General features: G+C 68.2%; 1 protein-coding gene across 3 annotated transcripts in view; it reads right to left on the minus strand.

The window, feature by feature from the left end:
* The window catches only part of EML2 (EMAP like 2), a 34,148-nt gene extending 15,341 nt beyond the window's left edge, over nt 1–18,807 (minus strand). The window contains exons 1-11 of one of the 3 annotated variants that reach the window (XM_075915106.2): nt 18,680–18,807; nt 11,842–12,024; nt 11,099–11,231; nt 9,286–9,399; nt 4,861–4,889; nt 4,486–4,615; nt 3,234–3,383; nt 2,880–2,949; nt 2,499–2,609; nt 1,239–1,334; nt 1,029–1,163 (exon numbers count right to left, since the gene is read on the minus strand). In XM_075915106.2, coding sequence (XP_075771221.2) covers nt 1,029–1,163; nt 1,239–1,334; nt 2,499–2,609; nt 2,880–2,949; nt 3,234–3,383; nt 4,486–4,615; nt 4,861–4,889; nt 9,286–9,399; nt 11,099–11,231; nt 11,842–12,024; nt 18,680–18,746 — 1,218 coding nt within the window. In that variant the 5' untranslated portion in view covers nt 18,747–18,807. Of the gene's footprint in view, nt 1–1,028; nt 1,164–1,238; nt 1,335–2,498; nt 2,610–2,879; nt 2,950–3,233; nt 3,384–4,485; nt 4,616–4,860; nt 4,890–6,387; nt 6,518–9,285; nt 9,400–11,098; nt 11,232–11,841; nt 12,025–18,679 lie in introns of those variants that run through there. The other 2 variants (XM_089769918.1, XM_075915107.2) reach the window with 2 other exon arrangements.
* Nucleotides 18,808–20,453: the final 1,646 nt, after the last annotated feature.

Raw genomic sequence — 20,453 nt, forward strand, 5'->3', positions numbered from 1 at the left:
CAGGGCGCTCAAGCACTCAACCTGCCCCACCCAGCCCCCGGCAAACACCCCCCAGCCTGGGACCAGAGACCTATCTGCCCCACCCAGCCCCTGGCAAACACCCTCCAGCCTGGGACCAGAGATCTGCCCCACCCAGCCCCTGGCAAACACCCCCCAGCCTGGGACCAGAGACCTACCTGCCCCACCCAGCCCCTGGCAAACACCCTCCAGCCTGGGACCAGAGATCTGACCCATCCAGCCCCCCGCAAACACCCCCCAGCCTGGGACCAGAGACCTACCTGCCCCACCCAGCCCCTGGCAAACACCCTCCAGCCTGGGACCAGAGATCTGCCCCACCCAGCCCCTGGCAAACACCCCCCAGCCTGGGACCAGAGACTTACCTGCCCCACCCAGCCCCCAACAAACACCCCCCAGCCTGGGACCAGAGACCTACCTGCCCCATCCAGCCCCCCGCAAACACCCCCCAGCCTGGGACCAGAGACCTACCTGCCCCACCCAGCCCCCGGCAAACACCCTCCAGCCTGGGACCAGAGACCTGCCCCACCCAGCCCCCCGGCAAACACCCCCCAGCCTGGGACCAGAGACCTGCCCCACCCAGCCCCCCCACCTGCCCCAACACCCCCCAGCCTGGGACCAGAGACCTGTCCCACCCAGCCCCCCGGCAAACACCCCCCAGCCTGGGACCAGAGACCTGCCCCACCCAGCCCCCGGCAAACACCCCCCAGCCTGGGACCAGAGACCTGCCCCACCCAGCCCCCCGGCAAACACCCCCCAGCCTGGGACCAGAGACCTGCCCCACCCAGCCCCCCGGCAAACACCCCCCAGCCTGGGACCAAGACCTCCAAGTCCCCATGGCCAGGCACTTGACCCCTCCCCCAACCCCCATTCCTGGGGCATAGGCCACAGTACCCCCCACCCTCCAACCTGGAGGGCACAGGCCTGAATGGCTGGACCCTAAAGGAGGGCAAAGGCCTCCCGACTCCCTGCAGCGCAGCCCTAGTGCCCCCCATCCCAGCTCTGCCCCCCACCTCGAAGATGCCCTGCCGCTTGCTCAGGGTGCCCTTGTCCAGGCTCCAGAAGTAGATGTGCGACTTCCCGCAGGTGATGAGCAGGGCCGGCTCCGTGGGGTGGAAGGTGGCGGCCAGGACCGACTCGTTGGAGCACTGCGGGGGAGGGAGAGCGTGAAGGGGTGGCGGCGGGGTTGGGGGGGGGCATAACGGGGCGGGGGGGGGGGTTACCTTGACGTCAGCAATCTTCTGCTCCTTCTGCCAGTCCCACACGGACAGCACGTGCTCGTTGGAGTCGTCCACGGCGCACAGCAGCCCCCCGCCGTTCTGGGGAGAGGAGTGGGGCTCAGAGGGGGCACCCCCCATTGTACGGAGGGGAGTGGGGCTCACAGGGGGGCACCCCCTATTGTACGGAGGGGAGTGGGGCTCAGAGGGGGGCACCCCCCATTGTACAGAGGGGAGTGGGGCTCAGAGGAGGCACCCCCATTGTACAGAGGGGAGTGGGGCTCACAGGGGGGCACCCCCCACTGTAAAGAGGGGAGTGGGGCTCAGGGGGTCACCCCCATTGTATGGAGGGGACTGGGGCTCAGAGAGGGGCACCCCCCATTATACAGAGGGGAGTGGGGCTCACAGGGGGGCACCCCCCATTGTACAGAGGGGAGTGGGGCTCAGGGGGGCACCCCCATTGTATGGAGGGGACTGGGGCTCAGAGAGGGGCACCCCCCATTATACAGAGGGGAGTGGGGCTCACAGGGGGGGACCCCCCACTGTACAGAGGGGAGTGGGGCTCAGGGGGGCACCCCCATTATACAGAGGGGAGTGGGGCACACTGGGGGACACCCCCCATTGTACAGATGTCCCCAGCTGCTGACACCATCTACTGACCTGCCCCCTGTGCACACCGCCCCACCACAGGCCCCCCTCAGCACTGGCCCCCCACTCACCAGCCTTTCCCCCATTTTCCTGGCCCATCACTCCCAGTACCCCAACCCTCTCCCCTGCCAGGGTGGGGGCAGTACAGTTGGGACATTAGCTCCTTGCCCCTCCTTCGAAGGCGGGGGAAGGGCTGGATCACTGGGGCGGGGGAATCCCCCCCATTGCACTGCACGGCGATCACTCCTTGTGTCCCACTGGGACCCCGAAGCCAGGAGACTCCCCCAGGGAAGGGCCCAGTGCCAGCTGCCCTCCACCCCACAGCTGAGAGGCAGAAGAGAGCCCCTCCAGCCCTCCTTCTTGCATCCCAGAATGCCCCAGCCCCTCGCTTCACCTTGCACCCCAGAACCTCCGGCCCCCTAAATCCTCTAGCACACGCACCCCAAGGTGGGGAAGGGTGGTGAGGGGCCCAAAGGGTTGGGGGCTCCAAGGGGGCAGAGCTGAGGTGCAGGTGCACGGCTGAGGTGACGGCGCAGCAGGAGGGCAGATAACAGGAAAGGGGGCGGAGCCGGGGGAGGGAACGGGCCGGGAGGGCGGAGCTAAGGGCCCGTGGCTTACCGACTTGGAGAATCCCACGCAGCTCACGGCTCGGTCGAAGGCCCCCAGGCCCAGCACGTGCAGCGTGTTCAGGCTGACCGAGTCCCAGACCCGCACGTGGGGCAGCAGCGGCTGCAGGAGAAGCCAGGGTGGGGGGACCCCATCAGCCAGGCCTAGCCCTGCCCTCCGCTCAGCGGGGGTGGGACTAAATACCCCCAGCAGCCACTGGCAGGGCCCCTGGATCAACCCTTCCCCCCTCCAGCCCCCCTCCCCCCAGACAGCCTGGGGTTTCCCCCTTTGCCACTGACACCCCCCAGACCCACCCCCAGGGCTGGCATTTCCTGCCCCCCCCCAGCCCGCCATAGAGCCCTGCAGGCCCAAGGGGCCCCCCCATCTCCTCACCTTGCCTTCCTTGGATGTCCCAGCCACCTGCCCCGTTGCTATGGTTACCATGTCGGGGTGCACGGCCAGGCTAGGGGAGAGAGGGGCAAGTTCAGGCCCCACATTTGGGGGCAAGGCAAGCCGGGGGGGGGGCGGGTTTGAAGCCCAGCTCTCCCCTTTCCCCTTCACTTGCCATCCCTGGGGGGGGGGGGGGGGGGGAGACAGGAATGGGACCTTTCCCCTCTAGGGGGCGCTGGCTCCCATGCAGGGCAGACCCATGTGCTGCTGTATCCACCCTGAGACATGCCCCCCCACACCCGGGGGGGCGCTGGGCATCTCCACGGTCCGGCTCGCCATGCCCCCCGCCCCCCTCACCACTTGATGTCGTCATTGTGGCCCAGGTAGTGCCGCTGGCGCTGCTCCTCCACGCTGTACAGCACGGCCACGGCCGCCACGAAATACACGATCTCCCCCGTGGGCAGCAGGAAGAGGTTGGCCCGGCAGTCGCGGCCCCGGTACCCGTAGCTGGGGGCGACGGGTCAAGGAAAAGAGGGCAAGGCGGCTCCCCGTTCCCACCCAGTGCCCCAGGGATCACTGGTCTGCTGCCAGTAACCCTGCAGCCCCAACTCTAGGAGAGGTGGAAACTGAGGCACCAAGGGATGTAACCTGCCCCCTTCCCAGTCACTTAGGGGTCCTGGCTCCCAGCCAATGCGCCAGACCCCACACCCCTCCCAGAGCTGGGGAGAGAACCCAGGAGTCCTGGCTCCCAGCCCCCCCCCCCCCCGCTCTAACCACTAAACTCCACTCCCTTCCCAGAGCTGGGAAGAAAATCTGGAGTCCTAGCTCCCAGTCCTGCTCTAACCACTAGAACCCACTCCCCTCCCAGAGCTGGGGAGAGAACCCAGTCCCCCTCCCCCCCCTCGCTCTAACCACTAGACCCCACTCCCCTCCCAGAGCTGGGGAGAGAACCCAGTTCCCCTCCCCCCCTCGCTCTAACCACTAGACTCCACTCCCCTCCCAGAGCTGGGGAGAGAACCCAGTCCTCCTCCCCCCCTCGCTCTAACCACTAGACCCCACTCCCCTCCCAGAGCTGGGGAGAGAACCCAGTCCCCCTCCCCCCCTCGCTCTAACCACTAGACCCCACTCCCCTCCCAGAGCTGGGGAGAGAACCCAGTCCCCCTCCCCCCTCGCTCTAACCACTAGACCCCACTCCCCTCCCAGAGCTGGGGAGAGAACCCAGTCCCCCTCCCCCCTCGCTCTAACCACTAGACCCCATTCCCCTCCCAGAGCTGGGGAAGAGAACCAGGTGTCCTGGCTGCCAGTCAGGTGCCAGTTCTTAAGCCATTTGCCGCCCAGGGCTATCTGGCAGGCACCACAAAGCCCAGGGCCCCTGGTTATACTGGTGTAACTGGTCCAACCTCTCTGTGTAAACAAGGCTCTAGGGATGAAAAATCTTTTGCTCACACGTTTCTCATTTCAGAGGCAGGCAGCCCTAGGGCCCGCCCAGCCGCCCGCCAGGCTGGGGGGCAGGGCAGAGCCAGCCAGGCTGGGGGGCAGGGCAGAGCCAGCCAGGCTGGGGGGGCGGGGGCACCGTCAGACCCCAGCTGAGCTCGGGGCTCCTGGATACACCCAGTCCAGCTTCAGCTTCTTGGGCGGCAGCTCCAGTTTGGTGTCCAGGCTGTAGGTGGCCACCAGGGCGTCGGGGACGTACATGGGGACGGGGCGGCCCCGTAGGTACATCTTGACGTAGCCATCCTCTGTGCAGGGACAGGGTTCAGGGGGTGGGGGTCGGGAGCCCCTGCCCCCCCCATGTCCCCCCGCGGCACCCCAGGCCTCAGATCCACCTCCCCTGTGCCCCGCAACCAGTTCCCACCACCCCACAGAATCAAGGGCTCTCGCCCCCCAACCTGCCCCCCTCCCAGCTGCCCCCCAACTCCCCCCCTCCCACCTCGCTCTGCCCAGGCTTTACCCAATGGGTCATGGGGCGGGGGCATCTACTCACCAGCGCTAAAGGTGGCCTCCTTGGGTTTGCTGCAGGTGAGAGACAGAGAGATTACGGGCCTCCCCCACCAGCAGGGAGCAGCGTCCCTGTCCCCGGCCTGAGCCATGTCCTCTGCACTTGGGGCCAGCCGAGCTGGGGCTCAGGGGACCCCGAAACACAGCTCATTCCCTGGGCCACCTCCCCGCGGCCTCTGGGAGCCAAGGTGAGTGTGTGTGGGGAGGCCCTCGTGCTATGGGACTTGGCTAGCCTGTCCCAGAGGTCCCCCCCCCCGCAGACCCCTGCCCCCCCTTCTTCCGTCACATGCCCATCCCCCCAGGGGCCAGGATGGAAACTCCCAGCGGGGAAGGGGTTAAGGCTCCGAGCAGAGGGCGGCTCCCGCTCCCTGCCCATCTGCCGCTTTTATCTCCACCCCACACAGGGTGCCACAGTTGGGGCCGGCGCCAGGCCTCCATGCACCAGCCTGCCCCTCCCCCACGCAGCCCCACAATCCCTCCCCACTGCACCAGCCTGCCCCTCCCCCACGCAGCCCCACAATCCCTCCCCACTGCACCAGCCTGCCCCTCCCCCCCACAATCCCTCCCCACTGCACCAGCCTGTCCCTCCCCCCCCCGCAGCCCCACAATCCCTCCCCACTGCACCAGCCTGCCCCTCCCCCACGCAGCCCCACAATCCCTCCCCACTGCACCAGCCTGCCCCTCCCCCCCACGCAGCCCCACAATCCCTCCCCACTGCACCAGCCTGCCCCTCCCCCACGCAGCCCCACAATCCCTCCCCACTGCACCAGCCTGCCCCTCCCCCACGCAGCCCCACAATCCCTCCCCACTGCACCAGCCTGCCCCTCCCCCACGCAGCCCCACAATCCCTCCCCACTGCACCAGCCTGCCCCTCCCCCCCACGCAGCCCCACAATCCCTCCCCACTGCACCAGCCTGCCCCTCCCCCACGCAGCCCCACAATCCCTCCCCACTGCACCAGCCTGCCCCTCCCCCCACGCAGCCCCACAATCCCTCCCCACTGCACCAGCCTGCTCTTCCCCCAATTCCTCCCCACTGCACCAGCCTGCACCTCCCCCCCACCCAGCCCCACAATCCCTCCCCACTGCACCAGCCTGCTCTTCCCCCAATTCCTCCCCACTGCACCAGCCTGCACCTCCCTCCCACCCAGCCCCACAATTCCTCCCCACTGAACCAGCCTGCCCCCCCCCCCGCAGCCCCACAATCCCTCCCCACTGCACCAGCCTGCCCCATTGTCCCTCTTCTCCCCCCCCCCTCCGAGCCTGACTGTGCCAAGCAACCCCAAGGCTCCAGCCTGCCCCTCCCCCAGTCACTAGTCTATCCCCATCCCCCTGCACCGGCCTGCCCCGCAGCCCCCCCCCCCCCCCCCCCCGCCCCACCTGCTGCGCCAGCCTGCCCCACTTCCCCTGGGCCCCTGCCCCACCCCGACCCCGGCAGTCTCAGGCAAGGCGCACTGGGGCCCGCCCCGCTGCAACCGGATCCGACCCAGGAAGCGGGGTGGGGCGGGGGGTTACCTGGGGCTGGCCGCAGCCCCTGCCCTCCGCATGGTGCCTGCTGCGCTGCGCTGGGGTCCCGGGCTGAGGGCGGAGCTGTGGGGCCGGGCAAGGCGCTTCCCGGACGGGCCGAGTCCGGCTCCACCCCCGGCTGGCAGGGAAGCCGCGGCCCGATCCCTCCCCCCGGCCGGCTCCGCGGGCGGGGCGAGCCCCGAAGACCCTGCCCCCCCCCCCAGGTCCCGGGTCTCCCTCCGCGCCAGAACCCCGAGTCCTTCCCCTTCACCCCCAGCCCCCGGGCCCCAAGTCACCCCGCCCCTCGGGCCTGGCCCCGCACCGCACCTGGACCCCGAGTCGCCCCCAGTGCCAGACCCCCCCCCCGGAAGCCAGCCCCAGCCTCAGCGCTGGTCCCCCACATCCTGAGTCATGCCCAGTTTTCGGACCCCTGCTCCCCGTGTCACCCCAGCCCTACCAGGCCCCCCCAGAGCCCGATCCCCGCACTCCCAGTCACCCCCAGTGACCCCCCAGAGCCCGATCCCCACACTCCCAGTCACCCCCAGTGACCCCCCAGAGCCCGATCCCCGCACTCCCAGTCACCCCCAGTGACCCCCCAGAGCCCGATCCCCGCACTCCCAGTCACCCCACAGTGACCCCCCAGAGCCCCATCCCCACACTCCCAGTCACCCCCAGCGACCCCCCAGAGCCCGATCCCCGCACTCCCAGTCACCCCCAGTGACCCCCCAGAGCCCCATCCCCACACTCCCAGTCACCCCCAGCGACCCCCCAGAGCCCCATCCCCACACTCCCAGTCACCCCCAGCGACCCCCCAGAGCCCGATCCCCGCACTCCCAGTCACCCCCAGCGACCCCCCAGAGCCCGATCCCCGCACTCCCAGTCACCCCCAGCGACCCCCCAGAGCCCGATCCCCGCACTCCCAGTCACCCCCAGCAACCCCCCAGAGCCCCATCCCCGCACTCCCAGTCACCCCCAGCGACCCCCCAGAGCCCGATCCCCGCACTCCCAGTCACCCCCAGCGACCCCCCAGAGCCCGATCCCCGCACTCCCAGTCACCCCCAGCGACCCCCCAGAGCCCGATCCCTGCACTCCCAGTCACCCCCAGCGACCCCCCAGAGCCCGATCCCCGCACTCCCAGTCACCCCCAGCGACCCCCCAGAGCCCGATCCCCGCACTCCCAGTCACCCCCAGCGACCCCCCAGAGCCCGATCCCCGCACTCCCAGTCACCCCACAGGACCCCCCAGAGCCCGATCCCCGCACTCCCAGTCACCCCCAGTGACCCCCCAGAGCCCCATCCCCACACTCCCAGTCACCCCCAGCGACCCCCCAGAGCCCCATCCCCACACTCCCAGTCACCCCCAGCGACCCCCCAGAGCCCGATCCCCGCACTCCCAGTCACCCCCAGCGACCCCCCAGAGCCCGATCCCTGCACTCCCAGTCACCCCACAGTGACCCCCCAGAGCCCGATCCCTGCACTCCCAGTCACCCCCAGCGACCCCCCAGAGCCCGATCCCCACACTCCCAGTCACCCCCAGCGACCCCCCAGAGCCCGATCCCCGCACTCCCAGTCACCCCCAGCGACCCCCCAGAGCCCGATCCCCGCACTCCCAGTCACCCCACAGTGACCCCCCAGAGCCTGATCCCTGCACTCCCAGTCACCCCCAGCGACCCCCCAGAGCCCCATCCCCACACTCCAGGTCACCCCACAGTGGGCCAGAGTCACTCCCAACTACCCCCACACTCCCGGTCACCCCAGAGCCAGCCCCCCCAGTGCTGGCCAGAGTCACCCCCAGATACGTACGGATCCCCACACACAAGGTCACCCCAGTGCTGGCCTGAGTCACCCTGGCATTAGCTCTCTAGTGCCAGCTCTCTGCTCCCCAGGGAATCCTGAGCCTCTTCCAGAGGTGCCCAGCACCAGCCCCTGCCCCCCAAGTTTCTCAGCCTCCCATTGCCATGCCCCTCCCACAGTGCCAGGCCCCCCTCCCAGAGTCACCCCCAGACCCATAGCACCAACCCTGGAGTGCCCCCCCTCCCTGTCGCTCCTGTAGGGCCAGGCCCCCCACCACCCAGGGTCAGGCCCCCAAGTCACCCCCAAACTGGCTCCAACCCCCTGATCTTTGCATCACACCTCCCAGAAACCCTCTTGTGCCAACCCCCCCCCCCGCCACGTCCTCCCCAGACACTTCCAGTGCTGATCTCCCTGGGGCCTCAGCCTTAAGCTGCCCCATGGCTGGGCCCCCAACCCACTGAACACCCCTCAGCCCAGCCCAGCCCACCCTCCAGCCCCCTGGGTCTCTCCTCTGACCAGTCCCAGCATTGCTGGACAGCATGGGTGCCCCACGGTGACCAGCTGGCTGCCTGTCCTGCCCAGCACCCCTTCCACCTGCACCGGTGGGGGGGGGCTCAGGTCCCCGGGGGGCGAGGGCGCGTCACGCTGCCGGCTGGACTGAGCCACCCACTTGCCCTTGGACCCCTTGCAGGGATGGGGATGGGGATGGGGATGGGAGGGGAGGGCCAGGGGGCCTATGGGTGGAGGGGAGGGAGGGAGGGAGGGAGGGAGGGAGGGGCGGGGGGGGGGCTGTCTCAAAGGGCTGGATGTCTGGGCATCCAGGGCTGTTGTAGCCAATGCAGCATGTCTCGGCGCCCTCTAGTGGCTCCAATCCTCTATGGCCATGCTGAGACCGGATCCTGCAGCTCCGGCAGCAGAGCCTCCTCCCAACACATCCGGAGGTGGCAGGTTCGGTCCCCCAGACGGTCTGTTGCCCCATGGCAGCATCTTGGCGCGAGTGCACCCCTGCTGAGAGCAAGGAAGCTGCCGGGCTGGCTGCGTAGCAGGGTTCAGCGCAGGAGCCGGTTGAGCGGGGCGGGGGTGCAGGAGGAAGGGTGGGGTCTGAGACACGTACCCTTCGCGCTTCCCGCTGCAGGAGCTGCTGGACGAGGTGGTGCGGCTCCTCTGCTCTCTGAAACTGTCGCGTCTGAGCGCGGCCGGCCGCTCCAGGGAGGGGCACCTGGGCCCGCTGCAGGAGAGACAGCATGAGCCAGCCGGAAGGGGGCCAGCCAGGGCGTGGGGGTAGCCAGCTGGACAGTGCAGGGCTGAGCGCACAAGAAGCACGGGGAGGAGGGAGCAAGGGGAAGTGGATTTGTGAGGGGGAGGCCGCTGGGAGTGAGTAGGGCAGGACCCCTTGGTTGGGGGGCTGCGCAGAGGGCCAGGCTGGGTTTGCCTGGGTATTTCATTTCTTGGTGCACCCCCAGCCCCATTACAGATGTGAACGTGTCGCCCCCAGACAGGTTCTGTTGTGAGGCCCCCCCTCCCCCCCGCAGTGGGGTGCAGCAGCGGAGCAGGCGGCGTGAGGCAGGACGTGAGCTAGCAGCGGCCGGCACCGGGGGCGTGCGACGGAAGCCATGCCGCAGCAACGCGGGGCCCCGGGCACACGGTGCGCAAGCACATCAGCGTTGACAGACGGAGATCCCCCCCCCCCCCGCAGCTACACACGACCACCACACCACACAGCAACCTGCCCCCAACACGGACCGGACAGACAGCCCCAGTGCCCCAGCAGATACACACCCGCCAGGCCCCCCAGGCATGGTATTGGCACAGACCCCACCTCTGTGCCAGCTACACCCAGCATCCCACACCCTGATCCACGCTCAGCACGCCCTGCCTCGTCCTCAGGCTCTGCAGCCTGGCGCTGCCTGCTCGAGTAGAGATCCCCAGCACACAGACTGGCCCCGGCTGCCACCCCCTCACAGTGCCGGGGGACGGGTAGCGGGGACAACCCTGGAAACACTGGCCCTGGCCTCTCTGCGTCCTCCAGCTCTCTGGGAGCAGGGCAGGTGGATACCTGCTGGGGTTGGCGCCCCCTGCTGGCTGCAGCGCTGCTCTCGGGATGCCAGGGTGCCAGGAGCTGCTGGGGGCAGTTCTAGGGTGGCTAGTGGCTGGGCCGGCCCCACTGCTGCCACTCGCAGGGAAGCGACGTGGGATAGGTCGGGAGGGGCAGGCGACCTGCGGATGGCACCGTCCCACCACAGCTATTGGATGCTCCCAGCGTCCAGGCCCCAGGAGCTACGCTGCAGCCTCTGGCCCCGCCCACGAGGTTGTGTTGCAGCCCCAGGCCCCGCCCACGAGGCGGTGCTGCCATCACTTAGCCCTGCCCCATGTTGTACTGCAGCCCTGTAGCCCCACCCACTAGACCATACTGCAATCTCTTCTGCTGTAGCTCAGGCTGAAGTGCAAGCCCCTAACTCTGCCCCCAGGCCATACTGCTGCCCCTATCCCTGCCCCCAGATGGTACTGCCCCCCTTAGCCCCGCCCCCAGACCATATTGCCTCCCTAAGCCCCGCCCCAGACCGTATTGCCGCCCTAAGCCCCGCCCCAGACCGTATTGCAGCCCTAAGCCCCGCCCCAGACTGTATTGCAGCCCTAAGCCCTGCCCCAGACTGTATTGCTGCCTTAAGCCCCGCCCCCAGACCGTATTGCTGCTCTAAGCCCCGCCCCCCAGGCTGTACTGCCACCTTTAGCCCCGCCCCCAAGCCATACCCAGTCTCTGGGGCTGTAGGCAGCTCCTCTCCCCAAGGGCCAGGCCCCATGCAGCCGCGACACGGAAGATTCCTTGCCCCTCCCAGCGTCCCAAAAGGCCTCCCAGCCCAGGAGAGGAACGTGACCCCTGCCGTAGCCACCGGCCTGCGTCTCAGGCCCCACCCCCCAGCGCCTACCTCCTGGCGGCGCCGTGGGCCGGCTCTCTCTTGGGGGACGACGGGGAGGTGGAGTAGCCCCCGGGTCTCTTCTGCGGGAGGATCCCGTTGCTGAGGGTGGGCTTGGAGGGCAGCCCCTTGAGCAGCTGGCAGACTGCGGGGGTGGGGAGAGAGGGAGGAGGAGTCGCTGCTCAGAGCCGCAGCCCCCCAGCGGCTGGGGAGTTCTTCCCAGTCTGGGGGGGGAGGGGCGGGTCTCCCCAGGAGGCGGCTCGGCTCCCTGCTGGTGATGGGCTCCCCACAACCCCCATGCCCCTCAGTCCCAGGGCGCTGGCTCCGTGCCCCATGGTGGGGAGCAAGGGCGGGACAAGTGCTTCCTTCCTTCCAGAGCAGGTGGGGTCACAGCTGGGCCCTGGGATCCTGGGGGGGGGGGAGTGCCCAGATGTGGATCTCAGAGTTGGGGGGCTCCATGGAGCTCAGCCCTTCCCCCCACGGCTCAAGGCTCCTGCCCGGGGCACGAGGCCAACCTGGCTTTGGGGGTGGCTCCTTTCGGAGCTGCTGATAGGGAAGGAGGCGGGTGGCTGCCACGTGGGGGGGTGGGCACTGGACCGGCTCAGGACCCTGCCTGGGGGGGGTTGCCCCCCTCTTGCTGGGAGCAGGTGCAGATGGTGCTGAGCGGAGGTTCAGCCGAAAGGGGACGGGGGAGGGGCGAGCACCCGGGGTGTGGGCTGAGCAGCCCCGGGGGAGGAGCCCGGCAGCCCGGGTACCTTTCGCCGGCCCCTTCCTCTGCAGGCTGAGTCCGTTCTCTTCACAGGCGCTCAGGCGGCGCAGCACGTCGGCCAGAGCCGCCTTCAGCACCTGGATCTCGTCCTCCTGCAGCTGCAGCCGCTGCTCCAGGTACGAGATGCGGTCGTCCACCTCCATCCCGCTGATGCCCGACAGGTTATCATCTGGGGGGGGGCAAGCGGAGGGACTGGTGAGCCGTGGGGATCCGGGCCCCTCCCGCTGCCCCCAACGAAGGGCGCAGCCCCAGATCCCTACCCCCCATACCATCATCACCAGTGACCTAGAAGTGGGGGAGGGGTGAGACGAGCAGCTGGCTCAGAGCTGGGACCCAGGAGTCCAGGAGAGACAGGCCACCCCGCACCCCAGCCTGTCGCACGGTTCTGGGTGCAAGGGAGCTGCCAGTCTGGCATCTCTGAGGCCAGCTCCTCATATTCTACGCACTGCCCACCTGTAGCACCTGAGACCCCGCCCCCCCATCCTCCCCAGCATTCCCTCCTGTACGGCCAAGACAGCCGAGAGGCTAGCCAGGGTCGTAGTAGGCAAAGCTGGGGACCGAGCCCCGAATTCAGCAGGCCAACGTCTCTGCGGCTTTGCCTTAGCGGTGCTGTCTCTAACCACTAGGCCCCACTCCCTCCCCAGAGCTGGGGACAGAGCCCCGGAGTCCTGACTTCAAGCCTTCCTGCCTCTACACTTCTGAACCCCATTCCCCTCCCGGAGCCAGGCAGAGAACACAGGAGTCCTGAATCCCAGACTCTCTGTTCTAACCACTAGACCCCACTGCCTCCCTAGAGCAGTGGCTAGAACCCAGGAGTCCGGCCTCCCAGACAGCCCTGCTCTGGCAGCTGGCCTATACTCTGCCCCCACTGCCAGAAACCAGGGCCACCCCGAGGGGGGCATGGGGTCTGGAGGCCCAGACACAGGGCAACCTCCCACATCACAAGCCCCACCCCTTCCCCAAGCCCCGCCCCCTGCCTCTCTGGGAGGATGCCCCCTGCAGGCCCCCAAAGTGCGAAGGCTGGGGTGGCCGCCCTGAACCATCCTATGGCTCTGCCAGGGCAGAAGGCAGCAACTCAGGGCTGAGGAGGGATTGTCAGGGCAAGGCTCCTCCAGCCGCACATTTCTGAGTCTGTCCTGCCCCAGGGCATGGGGCAGAGGAGCTAATGGCCGGTCCCAGCATAGACGGGCACCAGACACCCTCCCCCATAGCTCTGCTGTCACAGCCCATCAACGGGCACAGCCGGATCCCAGCTGCCCCCATGGGTGCAGCAGTGTCAGCACCCCCTGATGGCTCGAGGTGAGCATGCGACAGTCCCAGCAGGAAGAGCTGGAAGCTGCGCCAGGCCGGGTGAGGCCTGGGACACCAGCACGCCTGGGGAGAGAGGGAGATGGGGGTCGGTGCTGCAGAGGGGTGCGGGGAGCCCCCCTGATGACCACGGACATTGCAGGGTTGGACAGACAGACCCGGAGGGCTGGGCAGCACACAAAGCGCACTGAGAAAGCAGGAGACGGGGCTCAGCCCAGAGGAAGGCACCTATTTCCTTAGCTCAGACGCTCGGTTCTCAGTCAGAATTTCAGATCTGTGTGAGGGAAACACCTACTCCCCAGTCCTGCCCCTGCCTGCAAAGGGGATGTTGCACCCTGTAGCAGCCTCGGCTCCAGGCTGCAGAGAGCCTGGAATGACAGTTCAATGTGTGTTAACTCTGAACCCTACTGACGACAGGCGAGCGGTTGCCAATAGCGATTTCACTACAGACGCTCGTGTCTACTAGCGGGTTCGGCAGTGCGGGATGCACTGGGAGATAGAGGGGTGAGGCCCCTGGCAGCTGTTACCGGTGGCTGGATGAGCAATTCATCTCCTCCCCATCCCAAAGCTTTAAGTCCCCTCCACCTGGCCCCAAATGGGGAGAGACAGAGGAGTTGCCTCCCCTCTTGCTGCCCCATGGATCCCAGCCCTGTCCTCGGAACCAAAAACCCTGACTGGCACCATCTGTGGGGCATCCAAGTCAGATCTAGCCCCCCCACTGCGGAGTGACTGGGCCCCCTGCCCTTCCCAGGGGCTGATCCCCAGCGAGATCCTCCTGCTGGCAGGGAAGAATGGGCCCCTGTCCCGCTGCCAGGGGCTATGTCAGCATTACCGGCTATACTGCCTCGGTTTCCCTTTCTAAGTATGAGCCCGTGGGCTTTACATCCCCCTCCCCAGCTGAGCTGGGCCAGGGTCATCCACTGACTCCCTCATTCTGCATGTGCCAGGACCCATCAAAGGAAAGCAGCTGGAGTCAGCCCTTCCCCCTGGAGCACCTGGTCCAATGGGGGGGGGGGGCAGATGCCCTGTGTCCCTCCCCCACCTGGCACAGGGCCAGAACTAACCACTACACCTGCCCGAACCTTGCTGCTCAGCCAAGGCTGTGCTGGCCCTGCCCCACATGGGGGACCCAGGCCTAGGGCCCACGGGCCGGGCAGAGAGCAGCCCCACCCTGTCTGGGACCTCTGAGCAGTGAGGGGCCAGATGCTGCAGGATGGGGGGGGGGGGGTAGTAAGCTGAAATTGACCATGCCACCCTGTGCCCAAGTGACATCCCCCCGACCAGCCATGCCCATGAGCAACCCCCCCCTTCGACCTGTCATGTCTGTCCTTGCACAGTGCTCCCCCAACCGACCATGCCTGTCCCCGAGCGACCCCGTCTGCAGTGACACCCCCCCCCCGACCGGCCAAGCCTGTCCCTGAGCGACCCCATCTGCAGTGACCCCCCCCGACCGGCGAAGCCTGTCCCTGAGCGACCCCATCTGCAGTGACCCCCCCGACCGGCGAAGCCTGTCCCTGAGCGACCCCGTCTGCAGTGACCCCCCCCCCGAGCCCCCGGCGGCCAAGCCTGTCCCCGAGCGACCCCGTCTGCAGTGACCCCCCCCCCCGACCGGCCAAGCCTGTCCCCGAGCGACCCCGTCTGCAGTGACCCCCCCCGACCGGCCAAGCCTGTCCCCGAGCGACCCCGTCTGCAGTGACCCCCCCCGACCGGCCAAGCCTGTCCCCGAGCGACCCCGTCTGCAGTGACCCCCCCCCCACCCCCCCCCGTCCCCGGCCCCCCCCCCGACCGGCCAAGCCTGTCCCCGAGCGACCCCGTCTGCAGTGACACCCCCCCCCCGACCGGCCAAGCCTGTCCCCGAGCGACCCCGTCTGCAGTGACCCCCCCCCGACCGGCCAAGCCTGTCCCCGAGCGACCCCGTCTGCAGTGACACCCCCCCCCCCGACCGGCCAAGCCTGTCCCCGAGCGACCCCGTCTGCAGTGACACCCCCTCCCCGACCGGCCAAGCCTGTCCCCAAGCAATGCTCCCCGACCAGCTGTGCTCGTCCCCATGCATCCCTCCCCTCCACTAGCCACGCTCATACACCCGGGTGGGGAACCTTTTTTGGGTTGGGGGCCACTGACCCACAGAAAAATCAGCCAGGGGCTGCACAAAAGTGAGAAGCAACCCCCCCACACCCAACCCCCACTGAGAAGCAGAAAGGCTCTCCCCACATTTCCCTGCACCCCAGCCGAGTCGGTTTTGTGTGCTCCAGCCCCCAACGCTGGAGTGGGGGGAGCCCCGAGCCTTGGGGGCTGGATCCAGGCAAGCCGGGGCCTTAGGTTCCCCACCCCGTCACACACACACACACACACGCTCTGATCTCACACACACACACACACACACACACACACACACACGCTCTGATCTCTCTCTCACACACACACACACACACACACACACGCTCTGATCTCTCTCTCACACACACACACACACACACACACGCTCTGATCTCTCACACACACACACACACACGCTCTGATCTCACACACACACGCTCTGATCTCACACACACACACACACACACGCTCTGATCTCACACACACACACACACACACACACACACACACACACACCCCATCTCTAGGCAATGTCCCTGACTGGCCATTCCCACCCCCAGTAACCCCTGCAGCCAACTTTCCATGCCCATCCCCAAGTGCCCCCTCCCGCACCGGCTGTGCCCGTCCCTAAGCCGCCACCCTCCCCCTCAATCAGGGTCCCAATTCTGGCTTGTCCCCCGGGGTGGGAATATTGCAGGGGCTGCTGGCCTGGCTGACCAGAGAAAACAGACGCTGAGCCCTCCCCAAGCTTGGGCAGCCAGGTTCTCGCGATGCCCCCCTGCAGCGGCTTTGGCCCCTGGCGGTGGCACCCCCAGAGCATGGGGGGCAGATGGGTTAGGACCAATGGTCGTCCCCCCCGCCCCTGCAGCAGCCTGTGCTGGATGGTGGGGGGGGGGGCATTTCCTTCCTGTCTCAGTGGGGAACAGATCTGGGCAATGCAGCCCAAGAAAGCATGGGACAGAGTGGGGGGTCTCTGGTGCCTCCCAGCCTGGCTGCAGGCCAGGCCAGCCCTCTGCAAGGTCAGGCTCTGCAGAACTTTACGGGTACCCCCAGAGCCAGAACCAACCCCTGCTTCCCCGCCCGGCAGTGCCCCCTAGCCACTGCCCCCCACCCTGCTGGACCCTGGCACCCCCCCATCTCCTAGAGATGCTGCCTCCCAGGCCCCCATCCCTGGGAGCTCCCCTGCCGCTCTCTGCAGACCCAGCGGCAGCCCGGTTCTGGCACCCACCTGTCGCGCCGGGGGCCCTGTGCCCGGCCTGCGTGGCCCCCCCCTTGCCCTGCTGCCGGCCTCTGCAGTGGTGGCTCCTCCGTCCCTGCCTCTCTCCTCTGCAATCGTATTTCACTCCTCGGCCCGCCCTCCCTGCAGCAGCCCGGCCGGCGGCCCAATGGCAGCCGCTCACTCCTCTCCGCCTGGCACCGCTCCCTGGGGACCCGCCCGCCCACCACAGAGCTGGGGGGGGCCGCACCGTGGCGCTGCCCCGTGTGGGGACGAGGCGGGGGCCTGGCGCTGCGGGGCAGCCCGGGCAGAGGGGGCAGGAAGCCCAGGGAGGGGCTGGGATGGTGGAGGATGGGGTGGAGGAGATCAGGCGGCAGTGGCACCAGGGGAGAGGGTGCCAGGCACTCCGGGAAGGCGCGGCTGGTTCCCGGCAGCGGGAATGGGGCACAGCTGCCCCGGGCACCGGAGCTAAAAATGGTCCTGCCTCGCCCCTCTCCTCTTTGCCCCACCCTCAGATTCCCCTTCCTTTTCTCTTGCCCCTGGGGCATCACCCTTGGGGGGCACGGCATGGGAGGAGAGCCCCTCTTCCGCAGCACGAGTCCAGAGGAGGGCCTGGGTGCTCCAGGGATCAGAAGATGCCGGGAGACATCACTAAGGATTTTGCCCCAGGATCCTCAAAACATTCCAGCTCCTTGTGCCCACCGCTCCCCTCGCTCACAGGCCCCTTCTGCACATCCCACCCTGCCCTGTCATGAGGGGGGCTGTTAAACAGCTTCTGCGCCCCACCCCAGAAACAGCGCCCTCCCAGGTGCCCTTCCTCCCCCCCCCCTCCATGCAGGCAGCTGCAGCTCAGTGCCCACCCCCCTGCCACACCTTCGAGGAGGCTGCATCTCAACCCTGGCGGGGGGAGTCCCTGAATAAACAGTCCCATGCTCCACCCCAGAGGTGGCTGCATCTCCATGCCAAGCGGAGGATCCCCTGAGCAAGGGCTTTGCAATGATGTAAGCTGGAAAAAGTCCCACATGGGCGGAGGGACTGTACTACGCTGCTCACAGTGGCATCTGGGGAGGGGCCAGGTGGCACATGCTCCACCCTGTGCTTTGCCCGCCAGGCGTACAAATGGGCAGGATTCCTGGGATCCCAGGAACCGGCTCTGGGGGGGAACCAGGGAATCTAGTGGATGGCCGGCCCTGCCCAGCATCGACTCTTTCCCGGCAGCACCTGACGGGCGGGCACGGAGGGGACCGCGCCAACGCGCCAGGGCCAGATGGGTCGTCCAGGCTGCTTGGACGCGGGCCCCGTGTCCTGCCGGGGAAAGGGACCGCTGCGATCTGCAGAGCTGTGGGCAGAGACTGGCAAAGGGCCTCGCCCACGGAGTTTGGTGACTCCTGGCTGAGCCCCCCGAGATGTGGGGCTGGGCTGCCACAGCAGGGGGGCTGTGGGTGGGGAGAGAGAGGCACCAGCAGGGCAGCCCCTGTCTCCTGCCCCCGCTCTTTGCCCACGGCTGCAGCCAGCCCGAGGGCGAATCCTGCCCAAGTGCCTTTCGGTCTCCTCGTACCCGTGAGCCTGCCTGCTCCACGACCCCACATGACCCCAGGCGCAGGGGGACACCGGCCCCCCAGAGCACCTGGCTGTGCTATGCGGGCCAGCCACAGGGCCCCGGGTGTGGCTGCTGGAGCGAGAGGGGGCAGCCCCAGGCACAGCTGGGGAGGGGATGCGGGGGGGGGGGGAACAGCCCTGGGCACGGCTGGGGAGGGGATGCAGGGGGCAACCAAGCCAACGGCTGGGGGGAGATGCAGGGGGAGCCCCGGGCACGGCTGGGGGGAGGGGGGGCCCCGGGGGGGGGGGGGGCAGCCCTGGGCACGGCTGGGGAGGGGATGCAGGGGGCAACCAAGCCAACGGCTGGGGGGAGATGCAGGGGGGCAGCCCCGGACACGGCTGGGGGGAGATGCAGGGGGCAGCCCCGGGCACGGCTGGGTGGAGATGCAGGGGGAGCCCCGGGCACGGCTGGGGGGAGATGCAGGGGGGCAGCCCCGGACACGGCTGGGGGGAGATGCAGGGGGAGCCCCGGACACGGCTGGGGGGAGATGCAGGGGAAGCCCCGGACACGACTGGAGGGATCCGGGGGGGCAGCCCCGGGCACGGCTGGAGGGATCCGGGGGGGGGGGGGGGGGCAGCCCGGTCACGGATCGCGCTAACTCACCGGTGCAGAATTGGAGCAACGTGGCCGTGTCGTAAAGACCCGGGCAGCCCGGAGCCCGCTCGGCCATGCCCGCTCCCGGCCCGGCCCGGCCCCGCCGGCCGCTGCCCCCCGCCCCGCCCCGCGCCTCCCTCCCTCGCGGTCCCTCCCTGCCTCCCGTTCCCATGGCAACCGCCTCTCGCCTGCATCATCTCGGCCGCGCAGGAGAGACATCGCAGAGAGCCCCGCCCCCTAAGCCCCTCTGCGGCCCGCCCCCACCCCCACCCCCGCAGCCCGCCCTACCCCTCCTCTGACCCCGCCCCCTTATGCCCCTCTTTAGCCAGCTTCCCCCGCAGCTCCCTTGCCCCCCCTCAGGCCTCCTCCCCTTACCTGCCACTGCGCTCCCGCCCCGCCCCACACCTGACACTGTGCCCCCGCCCTCATCAGCCCCGCCCTCTGCCCCCCCTTTAGCCCCTGCGCTGTGCCCCCTCCGGACTCTCGGCCCCCCTTAACCTCCCAGCTGAGCGCCCCCCCCCCATCACAGTCCCGCAGGGCGGCTCAGATTTCCCCTCCCCCCTGCCCCTATTCGGGGCTGCCCCAGGGGGCCGGACTGAATTGGAGGGGGAGGGGGCTCAGAGCAGATGCTGATTGGCGGATTTCTCCCCCTTCCCCGGCTCTGAGAATTCAGGGCCGGATGGGAGAGGCAGGGCCGGGGGGGATGCGGGGGGGCGGGAGTGGCCGGAGATGCCTTAGGGACACCCCTCCGGCTGAGTGAGGAATAACTGGAGTCTCCGCCCACCCACCAGGAGCAACTAGGAGGAGGAGCTGCGTGTGTGTGTGGGGGGGGGGGTCTAAGGGGGTGAAGCCAGTGGAGGTGTCAGCTGTCGCCCCGTTTTTGAGTCTTTTCTCTCTCCAGTTCCCTTGCTGGGTTTGGACCCCATTCCCCTGAGCCCCCCGACCCTCCCTCAGCCTCTCCCCTCGGCTCCCCTCAGCCCCCTCCCTTCAATCTCTCCCCTGAATTCCCATGAGCCATTGCACCTCCTCAGCCCCTGCCCCCTGAATCCCCCACTCTGCCCCCGCCCTGCTTCTCTCTGGCCCCACATCCTCAGCCCCACCCGCTGAGCCCCCCTGCAGCCACCCCATAACCCCTACCCTGTGCTGGGTTAAGGAGCATGTCCCTGCCCCCCCGTCTCCCACCAGCTGCCCCCCCTTTCTTAGCTGGGGCGATTTTTTACCCAGGGCAAACCCCTGTATCTTTTTGCCCCACAGGGAAGGAGAGACTGAGGGGAGGGGCCCCTCTCAATGCAGAGCCTAAGCTGGTTCTGTTCTGCCCCCCCCCCCGTCACCTTGTTAGATCCATTGTGTGCCCGAGACCTGGAGGGGGGGTGCACAGAGCCCATTGCAGGCAGCCTGGGAGCACCAGGCCAGCGACACGGGTGCCAGCCGGGGACAGAGGCTACCACAACCAGAGCATTCACTGGCACGGGGGTGGGGGGGGGGCACAGGGGGAGGTGCTGACCAGGCGGAGATTCTTCCCTCTCCCCAGACAGCACCCAGCCCTCTGTCCACAGCGTCCGATTGTCTGTCCTCCCCTGCCCAGTGTCTATCCCGGGGGTGGGCAGTCATTTTTGATGGGGGGCACACCAGGATTTTGGTAAGTGGCTGAGGGCTGCACTTTCCTATGGAGGGGGCACAGGGTCTGGGACAGACACTGGGTGCAGAAGGGAGCTTGGGGTAGGGGACTGGGGTGCAGGAGAGGGTCTGGGAGGGAGTTTGGGTGAAGGAGGGGGGTTGTGAC

The sequence above is a fragment of the Pelodiscus sinensis genome, chromosome 18 (assembly GCF_052426305.1).
Source record: "Pelodiscus sinensis isolate ZL-2025 chromosome 18, ASM5242630v1, whole genome shotgun sequence".
Lineage (NCBI taxonomy): Eukaryota > Metazoa > Chordata > Testudines > Trionychidae > Pelodiscus > Pelodiscus sinensis.